Below are 12,694 nucleotides of genomic sequence, written 5' to 3'. Positions count from 1 at the left end.
TTAGTCATCCACCATCCTCTTTAGCCTTATGATGAACGTAATTATGCAGCTTCATCAAAGCAAGCAAATCAATAAACTAATCCACAAGTCCATCGTGCCTTCTTCAGTGCCGATCTTTTTCCACTTGAGCAGAAACGGCGCCAAACGCCAGAGTTATTTTCCATAGCTGGAGAAAACAGATTTCTAAAGACGTCAGTCATGCATCATCGCTACGATCCCTCCATTATGTTTCATCAGTCTGCACGAGTGTTTGTTGGCCCGGGAACACTCACAGCGGAGCCCCCCCAACCCACCCCCTCCATCTGTGTTGCTGCTGACTCATTGTCACAACCCCTGAATCTGCTGCCTGCCTGCATTATTTACACTCACCTTCCTCTGTTGGTGCCTCCTCAGCACCTGCAGCCTAAAACTAGAGGCGGGGCAGCTCCAAGCATCCCGGGGTGTTCATTTTAGCCACATGTCCACTTAGCACCAGCCGACTCATCGATTAATCGAATGAAAGAAACAAAGACGTCATTGGCCATTTGAACAACTGAATAATTCTTTCCTTCGATTGATCGGCGAATACACCGAGTGTGTTTTGTTTATTGAAACTTTATCTGGAGATCATAGACAAATACGCCAAGAAAAAACAGTTTCAAGTGCTGCTTGTTCTGATTCTTCAGTGTGATTTGCTTCTGCTTTAGTTTTCATTATTATGATGCTTATTTCTGGATATTAAGGATTTAATATTTTCACATCATTATTTTTATTTATTATTAAAGCATTCTCATACCTACTATTGCATTTGAATCTGGACAGTCTTCATAAACAACTTGAAAATGATATTGTGATATTGATATGATATTGTTGAACTTGAAATGTTATTGTACATGCTACAGAAGGATAGTGAGCTTGAAAGACTTTAAACTATGACAGTTATAAGTAATTTTAACACCTTAAACTGCCAAATAAAAACGTTTACTTCTGGTTCTAATTGGGACCTTCAGATCATGTATGTGTAATTAATCTCCCATAGAAACAATATTCAGAGTTAAACAGCATATTGGAGGCATCAGATTCAGTTAACTGACTGCAGAAATAGTGGAGACACTGTAAAGAGTAATAACTGTGCTCCTCCCTGTGTCTGTCAGAAGTCCTGCAGGACAAAAAAAAAAAAAAGAAGAGACCTCGCTGCAGCAGGTATCTACTGCTGCATTGGCTGGGGAGAGTGCAGAGCTGCAAACTAAAGGATAGTGATACGCACACATGCTCTGCTCCTGGCAGCAATGCTGCAATGAAAAGATGTTGCATTCAAAGAAATCTGACCAAGGATCATGCCCATCAGTACTCTGCCTATATCCAATCACTGAAAACGCTTAGTGGTGAAAATGCGGTGTATTTGAAAAACTGTAGTCTGTGTCGTTCTGTGTCACCTTGTGTGCTCAGCTGAAGTTTGACTGCAGAGCTTCCTAGCTGACAAAAAGTGATCTGCCCCCCAGTGGAAGGATTTGGAATAATAGAGGAGCAACTTAAAAGTGAGCTTCCTGGGATTTGTATTTTCTGCAGAAAGGCAGTGATGAGAAGACAACAGCAGACAAACACCAGCTCAGAGTTTTTAGTTTTATTTAAGGTTCATTTTTCCAGACCTGCAGAGGACAGTTCACTTCCTTTAAGCGCCTCAAATTTGTCGTTTTGTTTATTTTTTCCTTGCAACATCATGTTAAAACCCATTGTATGACTCTGTGTTGGTTTCTCCTGGATGACTTTGTTCATTTTGTGAATACTGTTAAATAGAGAACAGCAGGGGGGGAGGATGGGGATCAGAGAGACAGAGCAAGATTGAGAGAGAAGAGAGCGGTAGAGAGAGCGAACACAGATCAGAATTAAGACTTCAAAAAGAAAAAAAGGTGGTGGTCAGAGAGGTTGATTTCAAATCCTAAAGGCTCCTTAAATCACTACTACAGTACTTGGTATTGTCTTGCGGCACCTTCCTTTGTGACACATGATCAGATACAGTTGTCAAAGTCATGTACAATATTGCATATTTTTCAGCAGTCCTGATGCTCTCCTTCCTATCGCTCAAGCTTCTCTCTCACTCTCTCTCATCTGTCCATTTTAAGGCCTCGTTTAAGCCCTCGTGGGTCAAACAAAGGGACCTGTTAACCCCTTTATTACCCTCGTTAGTATTCGACATATCCTCATCCATCTAGTCATTGTCCTTACTAAGTGGTGGCTGTCCATGTTAGGGCTAGCTATTGTAGGTACCACACAGTGGCACTGTGAGTCTAACCCTAGTGCTCAGGATGTGTGCCACGATCTCCCAAAGCCCTGGCTCCCTGCGGTTAGGCGATGCTCTATCCTCTGATACAGAGGTTCAGCAAAATTTTCCCTCCAGCAGGACGGGGCCAATGGGAGTTCCCCTCGACTAAAGAGAATGTGAGCCAAGTGGCCTCTCAAAGCAGGCCATTTGTGTCCTTACCTAACAGGGAGCCCATGCATAGCCTGTGCCCTCAACTTCCCCGTCTCATCTGCATTTTGACCTTTACTAACCAATTCTTAGCTTCTTTTTTTGTTTTTGAGGTTTCGTTTTATTTATTCATTTTTGAACCCACTCAACAAAAAGCTAAGACCAACCCCTCTTCTCTCCAGCCCCCTTCAGACATGCGCTTCTTTTTGTTAATCTTACACATCAGCTAAACGTCTAGATGGTCACTTTTTCTGTATTTCAATCACCGTCTTGTACGGCTGGACCTGACGGCATTTACAAATCAATTTGAAGTTTGATTGCAAACAGGCATATTGGTGGATAGGCACGCACACGATGATGATTCACTAGGAGGCGGCTCTAAACAGCAATTACATGTACACAATGATAATTTATCTAATCGACTCCTTTTCTCATTCACAATGTGATTACTACAATCTTCTTTGATGTGATTTGCCTATTTCCAAAGACAGATCTGTCTCGATGCCTGTGTGTAAGAAGCAGGGTACGGTAGGAGAAGCAAAGCAGCAAGTCTTTTCTTTTTTTTGTCTCCCTTCCCTTATTTATCTGAATAAACATAAATATAAAGGTGACTCAAGACAGAATGACAACTCCCTTTGAACGAGGTGATGTCACGAATCCCATGTCTGAAAAGGGCTTCCCTCTATCATCTCTCCTTATTCTCGACACAACTGTAAGAATTAACCGTTTCACAGACTCCTGTTAAACTGGGGAGGATGAGGGTCTTTGGGGCAAAGCTTCAAAGAGCAGATTCACAGCTTGGTTCATTCCTCGAAAACTAATCAAGACTTCAACTTTCAAAAACACAAATGCTGTTCATGCTTAATTATTAGTTACTTTTAAAATAAAAAGACCTCACATCAGCTAATTTGTTTATTTGCCAGTTTGTGGAGTTAACTCTCATGTCACCACTGGGTGCTCGATCCTATATTGATTCTTGTGCTCTCCGTTAACAGTAAGCTACATAATGAATCCCATGTTACACCCAGAACTAGGTCTAAGGAGTGGTGAATGCAGCAGACAAAAAGGTACTGATAACTTGTGTGCCACAAACAAAACAAAATAAAATGCCTTCAGAGTGGACAAAAAGGAAGGATGAAGAGAAAAAAGATGAAAGCATGTTTGTTACTTTGTTAATTTTTCATACTCTGCAGATTGGTGTGTATTGCATTGGGAGGGGGAGGGGGGAGGGTACAAGATGAGTGGGTATAAAGTGGTAGTGGGGCAATGGATGGGTGTCTGCTGTAGTCTATGTTCAGTGGCGGTCCACAGCAGCACTCTGTAGCAGCTCTGTGGAGGGCTGTCCTGGGGGTCTGAAGGCGGTCTGGAAGCCTGGGGGAGGGGAGTGGAACTGACTGGCGGGATTGGCTGTGGGAGGGGGAAGGTAGGGAGCCCAGCCGGCGGCGGCTCTGTGGTGAAGAGGGATGTGGGCATCGAGGAGGCTGCTGTGGAGGGGCTGGGGAGTGGGCATCGCTGAGCTGGCAGGGCCGTCCATCTCTGTGAGCGCCTGCAGGGATTTAAGCCAGTGTGGTGGGTTATCGTCCTGGAGGCAGTCTAAACTGTTGCCGGCTGAGGCTGGGATGCCTGCGGGGAGTTATGGAGAGGGAGGACAAGAGATGAGTGATGGCAAAAAAAACACCACAACACAAATCTGACATAAAGACAATGATTTTTGTGATCAGCTGCTTTGTTGAAACATTTAGAGTAGTGCTGTCATTGGTGACTTTACTCATCATTTCTATTCGATATAACAATATATTGCTTATATGACACATCAAAATGGAAAAGTTATGCAACTTCATTTGAAAGGCTTTTCTTAATCATGTAGTTAAGACACTAAATCAGTTTAAAAAACACTTTAAAATGTTTTTTGTCTTTTCTGTTATCAGTCATAATAGCTGGCACACATTTACGCTTTATGCTAAAAAAATGAAACTCTTCATACTTTCTTCATTTTGTCATCCAAAGCTGTAAAAATTTCAGAACTCCAGGGTTAGTCTTGTGTGAGCTTGTCGCTCGCGCTCCTCCCTCTGCTCAAAAATGTCATAAATGACCACATTGTGCCAGTTGTTTTTACCCACTTCTATGATAGTTAAAAAAGGAGGAAGCATTTTGATGCCTGTAAAATATTTATGGTGCTCTTTCCTTGCTATTATTCTGCTAAATACGCTGATGGAATTTCCCAGGATATGTTTGACATTCAAATCAGACGTCATACCAAACTACTCATCCTCACTACCAGACCAGATGGAAAATGACTGCTTACAATTATGACTTGGCGAAAGATAATAACTTGATTTCCATTACCACAAAAGACAAAACAAAAAAAGAATCTAATAACTCATCCATGATTTGTATATACCCAGTTTTAAACTTGCTTAACCCTTTAGAGCCGATCGGAGCGGGAACGCTCTGTTATGCGTAACTATTTTTAAATCCCAGTAGCACTGCAACCACGTAAGCTAGCGCAAAAATTTTTTTTGCATATGAAACCGGAGGAGTTGTACTTACATCTGATGCCATCAGCTTGTCCTAGGTCACGGTTTCCTTCCACATATAGCTTTGCAAAAACTGCATAAAAAGCGCTTGCAGGAACAAAAACATAATATTCCAGAAACACGCTTTACCGATCTGATCAGCTGTCCATAACACTTCCTACGTTGGAATAGACGTCAGCGCGAACTTTTGCATTTCCGCCATTACCTGGCCGAAACCGGAAGTGACGTCATTTTCGCGGAAATGTAGTCTTTTTTGCGATCAGGGCCTCAGGGCCTATACTGCTCTTTTTAAAAGTTATCTTTGACTTTATGACTTTCTGTGTCGTTTCTGGGATGCTTAGGACTCATATTGCACTGCTGGAAATAGTTTATTTTGATGCATATGCTGCTTTTTTGCAAATTTGCAGTATAATATTTATTTTCGTTTTTCCTGCAGTGTATAAAAATTGGTGTATTTCAAAAATAAAACTATGAAGACACTCAAAATAAATTTCCTGTGGTGGAAAACTATTTTGTGCAACTTTTTTGTATTTACAGTTTTGAGGGATAAGCCTCATAAATTTCTCTAACTACAAATATATGTTAAAAAATCAAAAACGATTTTCAATTTTTTTGTAGTTTATTGCACTTTTTTGCAATTTATGTAATTACTATGCACTTAATGAATACATATTATTAAAATCTGGGCTATAATGGTTGTATTGATGTATAGCAACTTGAAATGCTCCCAAAAATGGCTCCACAGCATGTAAAAATATAATATAAGCTCTGGCGGACTTGGTTCTATGGTAGGTCTTAAAGGGTTAAACGTGTCAGCCTTTATCATGTTAAATATTAAATATCAAGTAATTTCACTAATAGTGCTGATGTTTTTACAGACCAATCTTTTAGGACTAAACAATAATTTCAAACAAACAAAAGCCCAAACCAGTTATTTTGGATTTTTGCTTCATAAAAGATGTGAAATGTTGCTGTGAACTAATTGCCAACCTGTAATAATAGCGGGGTCCATCCAACTGCCTGTGCCGTCCCAGCTCAGGCTGTGCGACATGCCTGCAGGTCCAGCTGGCCCACCAATGTGGTTAACACTGTTGGAGGATGAGGAGGAGGAAGAGGACGAGGAATTTGGGAGGCCCCCAAAGTTGATATTAATGTTGGGCAGAAGAGCCCTGAGACCATCCTGCCACTCTTTCACATTTAAGCCGTCTATAGAGCTGCTGTTTTCTACAAGAGAGAAGTAAACAGACATGTCAGCTCCTCAGGTGTTTTTGTGTTTAAGTACAAAACTGCATCTGCCAGCAAAAAAAAAATCAATACATGCTAATCAAAACAAGTATCATAATGCCATGCCGCGGCACACATGTGCTGTGAAATTAAATAGCTTGTTGATTGTCTGTTTTAACATGCACTACTGCAATGTGACACAGAAAGGTGCCAAAGTGACCCACGGGTCTGGTACCTGAGATGGGGATCCCTCCCAGCCCTGTGTTGTGCTGAGGCGGCAGATTCAGGTCCAGAAAATTACTGTGTGAGGCAGCACTGGCTGAATGGTTCAAGTGTGTGAGGTTATTCCGTGTGGGCACGCCCAACCAGGGGTGTCTGGCAGCTGGCTGCTGCTGACTGGCCTGGCTGTTGTGAGTGCTGGGGAAACTGAAGGAGCTGTAGATGGTTCTGTGGTGCTGTGGGACACGTGGGAGGCCACTGGGGAAGTGATGGGAAGCGCTGGGGTTAGGGTTGGAGGGTGGCAGGCTGGGTCCATGGTTGCTCCCCTGGGTGAGGGGCCCTGGGGATGAAGGGCTCTGATCCTGTACTGACAACTCCTTCTCTATCAGGTCGGCCAAAGCCTTGCGAGTCACATCGAAAGGATCAAAGCCCAGGTCGTCATCCTGCTGTTTGCTGGATGAGCCAAAGCCAAAGGCCGCCTGCCAGTCTGTGGAGGACGACACTGGTATTGTGTCTGAAGGGAGAGAAAACACAGAGGTTATAGGAGACACAAAACTTCGACTACCTGATAAACTTAGATGATAAAGATTACACCAGCAATAGTTTTGAAATTTCCTTACATGCAAATTAAACAAACTTCCCCTTTTTATTATAGTCTTATACGTTTGAGCTTGAATAGGTATTAGATACATTAAAATTTAAGTGCAACTTGTGCCTAAGCATTTTCTGCTTATCATTTACATTACTGGCATTAGTTATATTGGCTCAATGTTTAGAAAACGGAACATTTTTCAACAGAAAATTTAGAATACAGCAGATAGAAGTAATCTAAATGTTTGACAGCTAGATTAAACATGGTGTTATTCTACCTGATGTGAAGAGGCTCTGTGGTTCAGGGGTCATAGGCCAGTCGGAACTGCCGCGAGGGGAGCTGGGGAAGGGTGGCAGACCAGCAGGGAGGGGGTTTGGATGTCTGAAGTTACTGTTGTCTGAAAAGAGTGACTGGGACTCAGCTGCAGCACCCTCAAAGGGCGAACGGGCTGTGATGTCTGACATGCTGATGGGCACTACCAGGCTGGGCTTAGTTAAACCCGGGGGAGGGGAGGGCGAGTCACTTGTGGGTATCTTTATTAAAAAAGAAAAAAAAAACCAAGAAAGAAGAAAATGTTTGTGAAGTTGTCCTTATTACTGCTGATTCATACTCAGATTTATATTCAAACAAAAGAACCACAGAGGTTGGTTAATGCTATATTACCTGTTGTAAAGTCTCGCCATTTACCATGCCGATAGACTCTGGAGGTTTGTCACTGGGACTGCAGGTAGAAAATTTATATATAGACAGAAAAAAAAAAAGGTCATTGCAAAATAAATACACAATTGCTTTATTCAATAACATGCAAGTCCTTTTCCGGAGGAAAAATCCATGTACCTGTTACTGTCACAGTTAGAGGAAAAGGGGGACAAGGCAGTACGCTGGCCTGGACCTAGCTCTGTTTCTAGCCCATCTGAAGTAATAGCTTCTTGGTCTAGATAGTCTAGCAGTGGAGGGGACTTGCGGTCTTCTGAAAGCCCGTTGGACAGTTTGTTATGCCCTGACAGCGTCGGCCACCCATCTTTACCATTGCTACTGTTGGTTCTGTTACAAAGCAGGACAGAAATTAGCCTCCGCTGCACTGTGAGTAAATAATAAAAATACAACAAATCTAAATATTAATAAAAACCAACCTCTGTGTGGAGTTGGATTTACTCTTTGACTTTTCTGTTCCACAAGCTGGAGGTTGTAGAAAGCTAGGGTTAATTTTATAGAGGTCTTGGAGGAGTTTTTGCTCATACTCTTGATGTTTTCCTGCCTGAAGAAACAACATAACATGGGTCAAAAAGGTGCTTTAAACCACAACTGACTCTCATTGTGGGAAGAGGAAAAAAAAAAGTGTACCTGCATCTCCTCTTTAGTAAAGCTAGCTGCTTCATCCCCCAACTCATGTAGGTACATACAATCAGGTTTGGGACACTGCATACTTTTGAGGAAGTAACTGCAGTATTTTGTTGTGCCTAAAGAAGCCTGCAAAAGAAAGAAATAGAAGAAGAAGAAAATTTTACATAGAAATTCATACTAATTCTTTTCAAAGAATTCTTTATCTTCTCTGTGTAATCTACATTGTTTACAATGACGTTTGTGTTAAATAGCTAGAAGCAGAAAAGAAAATGAAGAATAAAATGACTAATTTTTGTGCACTTTAAAAGACTACTAAAATCACTAAAAATTAACAAAGATTTTTGGGTCAACTTCTCACCTTGAGTGTTCTGCCATCAACAACCACATTGTTCACACACTGTATTGCTCTTAGAGCATCTTCAGAGCGGATGTAAGTAACATAAGCGCTGGCACTAGGCCCCTAAAAAACAAAACAGGTAAATAAACATGCCATTGATGCGGTTGCATACTTTTATGAGCTCACTGTAGCTATGAAAGAGGATTTTCATTATTAAATTGCCGTTTTAACCTAATCCACCCTCCTCACCTGTGAACCTGCGTAAGATGTGCTATTGTTGATGACCACTTTATGGATTTTCCCAAACCTCCCAAAATACTCCGGCCGTTTTAGGACCTGTGGGTAAAACACAGCAACACTTGTGACAAAGTGCTGGAGATACTGAGCTCTTTCAAACTGAATATTCAACAGAATCACGAATCACGAGGAAGCTGCAGGTAAAAACATTTAAATATACATAAAGATCATTCTCCAACAAAGTACATTTAAACTTCACTGCATCTGTCAAGCCCAAATCTACAGTGACACAGCCACTTCCTTAGCTGCATCAAACTGAATACCATAAGTTTCAACGCTCCTGTCACAGGTAGCTGAAGTGTAATGTCAGCATTACACTCACCTCTGGGTCAGCGAGTCGCTGCGAGAGCCCCACCACAAACACCAGATTTCTCTGGACCACTCTGACACTGGCCAGATGCTTGCGGTTTTCTGTCACCTTTTGCTTCTTCTCATTCTGTTTCTGCTTCTTTTCATTCTTTATCCTTTGGATCTCCTCCTGTGACAGAGGCTTGTACACAGCAGGGTCCTCTGGATAAGGCTACACAAAAACACAAAGAACTGCGTTACAAACAGAAATATCTCCCATTCAAAGGAAAAAAAATTACTAATTTAAGGCATGGTTACACACAAGCTACACCTGTGTAATTCTAATTACATGATGTCTCCTCCAACAAGACTGCTGAGCCAGACAAATCATCCTCCTGTTTAATGAGCTTAATGGCATCTACATCCATTTCACCTTTCTGCATGCGGGGCAGAGGCCGTTCTCATCTGTACGGATGCGGTGCCAACAGAAGCGGCAGATCTGGTAGCCACAGGTGCAGGGGAAGAAGTTGACGTCATCAATCTCCAGCGGCTCCATGCACAGTGGGCACTCCATGGGGTCGTCCTTCATTTCAGGGCTGTGGGACATCCTATGGCGCAGCAAGGCTGAGTACTGAAGCGGATCACAGAGCACAGGGCTACCAAAACATAAATGAAGAGTATAAGAGCTCCACTCAGAGCTGACTAAATATAGCAAGCAATATATTTACAATTTATTTAGAATGACTGAACTTGTTGTCAGTGCAGATGCTTAACAGCAGAAAGGTATAGCAGTTTCAATTGAACTTCCAACGTGACAATATATCAGTGAACACGCCAAAATACTTTTAATTGCATTTTTAAATGCAATTTTTTGAATGCCAAAACAGTTACTTAAGATCACCCAGCATTTTAAAACAACGTTTTTTAATCAAATGACAGCACAAAGTAGAGAAGCACCACTATAATAGCTAAACATCAGTATCAGCCTAGTTGATTACCTGGAGATTTTTAAAACAATCTGGTCAAGATTTTTTGCTTCTTTTGTAAAAAAAAGAAAGAAAAAAAGACAAAAAAGGGGGGGAGGTATAAATGAAAACAACAACACACCCACCCCTATCGGCATCAGCTATAGGCCAAACTGTTATTTCAAACATTGTATCAGCTCAGGATTTCAGTGCTTCCCGAGTAATACAGCTGAAAATCATTGTGCTACACACAGAGCTGTAATATTTAAGTGATACATCAAAGATTAAGAAAAAGGTGTCAGCAATTGACACATTTGTGTCTCAATACTATTTCAAACGGTCCTAAATTAATATATCCGACCGTTTTCGTTAGTCCTCAATAACAGTTAAATATATCTGAGTGTGCTACATCGCGCAAAGAGAAACACTCATCGGTAACACCTCTACAGATGACCACGAAAAGGCTTGAATAATAACGGGTCATTCTGGCCTCCACAGATGGAAGATTTGTTGCATTCTGTTGAGGTCTTTTCATTGGGCGGCACTGGTTTTTCTAGCTAGGTCTAAAATAAGCCAAATGGGTGTACGTACCAACCCAATCCTTAAAAAAACAGAACTAATGGTCGCAAAGTGATAATGCGGATGTTGTGGTATCTTTCTTGGGCTGACACGTCATGGTCGACGTTAAAGACAAATACAATAAAATAGGTTTATTTAGGAATGAATCGCCTGTTGTTGGCATTTAAACACCAGCCTGTTTTCTACGTGACAACACCGCTGCCAGCAGACGAGCCCATCGAGAGCTCGATAAAAACCTAAAAGACTATAGACATCCAATGCCGGGCAGCATTTTCGCAAATAACCCTACACGTACACGGCTATCGCCGTTTAGCATTTTCACTCGCAGACATCCCCACTAAAGTCGTGAACAAATCGTGTTGGCCAAGCTGGTAACTTTAGCTGCTTAGTCTCCTGGATCGTACGTTATGACAGATGTTATTTGACTAACCACGGGCTAAGCTAACATTAGCCGCGAACTGGCAAAAGACGCCGGTCTGATTGAGACCAAGTATTCCGTGACAACTGCGATGTTAATCACAAATATAATGCATGTGGACATGAGACGTTCCCCAATATTGACGTTCGTAGTTTAAAAAAAACGTATGACATAACGTTATGGTGCCCCCCTATATAAAAAGTGACAGCTTGCTTAAGCTAACCCGTAGTTAGCAGGCTACATTATCAGAGTGTACGAGGGTTTGGAGTTGAGCTGACGACGAGGCCTTACATAAGCTAACACTGAACAGGGAACAAGTTGTTGGCACTATAAACAACTGTCATTGCTCAAACGACATTAAGATTAGCTGGGCAGAAATTCATGAAGAGTGAGAAAACTTTACAGTCAGTCAGTAAAATCGCAACAGACATAATTGCCCTTCATTTATTGAGGCAGAATGGAAGCTGGCTAGCTCAGCTAGCAGCTTGGTTAGCGTTACTTACCCTGTCCGTATTTAGCTTAGGATTCCTCTCCAAGGGAGTCACACTAAATTGGGCGGGGACTGCGAGCCAATGTATCTGAAATGTCAAAATATCTATAGAGGGTTACGTAAGATACCAGTAGTTGTGTTGTTCTGTTGTAATTAAAAGGCTATAAAGATGTTTTGCCCCTTTCTTTTCTTGGTATTGTGGAGACAATTTACGCTCAAACCACCATCTTAGCTAGCATTATAGTTGGGAGGAGGGAGTGGGGCAAGTATTCAGTGCCACTGAGTCTGCGCAGATGGGCTGATGCTTTCAGGGAGATGTAGTTTTTACATTTTCCCATCGTTCCATTACGTTCAAGAGGAATGTAGTTCCCACTGCAACGCACTTACGAAGAAATTTTGTTCGCCATTATTTTCTAAATTCAAAATGCATATATTTTAAATCAGCCGTCATTACTATGTTAGTTATATTCAACTTTTTACATATCATTCCTTTGCACTACATTTAGATTTTGTGTTATTTTTCGCCATTATTTTATTTTCTACACTATTTTATCTTTAGCTCCTTATGTGTACTTTTCATCTATCTATCTATCTATCTATGTCTTCTTTTGCACTGAGATAATTGACACTCAATTTCGTTGTTCAATGTTTGTTTCACTCCTACAATGTCATTAAAGATTCTGATTCTGATTATTTAAGCTTTTTTTTTTTTTTTAACAGATTTTATTCAATATATAGTTGCGGTGACACAAAAATATAAAGGAATATCTTACCCATCCAATATTATAGAATCTTGTTTTTATATGTTATTGTGTAAGCATAATTAAAACATAAATAGAAAATATTTATACAAAAACACTGGTTCATAATAACTTGCTTTCCGTCTGTCCTTAATGTAATGTTTTTATAGATTCTTTTGTATTTAGTGCCTTTCACAAAATCATCATAGTAATTA

General features: G+C 41.1%; 1 protein-coding gene across 2 annotated transcripts; it reads right to left on the bottom strand.

Annotated features, from left to right (window-relative positions):
* Positions 1-1,588: 1,588 nt before the first annotated feature.
* Positions 1,589-12,010, bottom strand: cnot4a (CCR4-NOT transcription complex, subunit 4a). 2 transcript variants are annotated; one of them, XM_026175436.1, is made up of 13 exons: positions 11,753-12,010; positions 9,721-9,918; positions 9,322-9,519; positions 8,952-9,038; positions 8,724-8,825; positions 8,366-8,491; positions 8,155-8,279; positions 7,859-8,065; positions 7,685-7,742; positions 7,299-7,554; positions 6,446-6,943; positions 5,977-6,210; positions 1,589-4,072 (listed from the first exon to the last, which is right to left on the bottom strand). In XM_026175436.1, exons 2-13 carry the CDS (start codon positions 9,892-9,894, stop codon positions 3,744-3,746), a joined length of 2,394 nt encoding a protein of 797 aa, XP_026031221.1. In that variant the 5' UTR covers positions 9,895-9,918; positions 11,753-12,010; the 3' UTR covers positions 1,589-3,743. The 2 variants fall into 2 exon arrangements, with proteins under 2 accessions (XP_026031221.1, XP_026031220.1); XM_026175435.1 differs by having other exon boundaries at positions 9,721-9,943; positions 11,753-12,009.
* Positions 12,011-12,694: the final 684 nt, after the last annotated feature.

Source organism: Astatotilapia calliptera, chromosome 7 (genome assembly GCF_900246225.1).
Source record: "Astatotilapia calliptera chromosome 7, fAstCal1.2, whole genome shotgun sequence".
Taxonomy (NCBI): domain Eukaryota; kingdom Metazoa; phylum Chordata; class Actinopteri; order Cichliformes; family Cichlidae; genus Astatotilapia; species Astatotilapia calliptera.
This window is presented reverse-complemented; position numbering and strand designations above follow the sequence as displayed.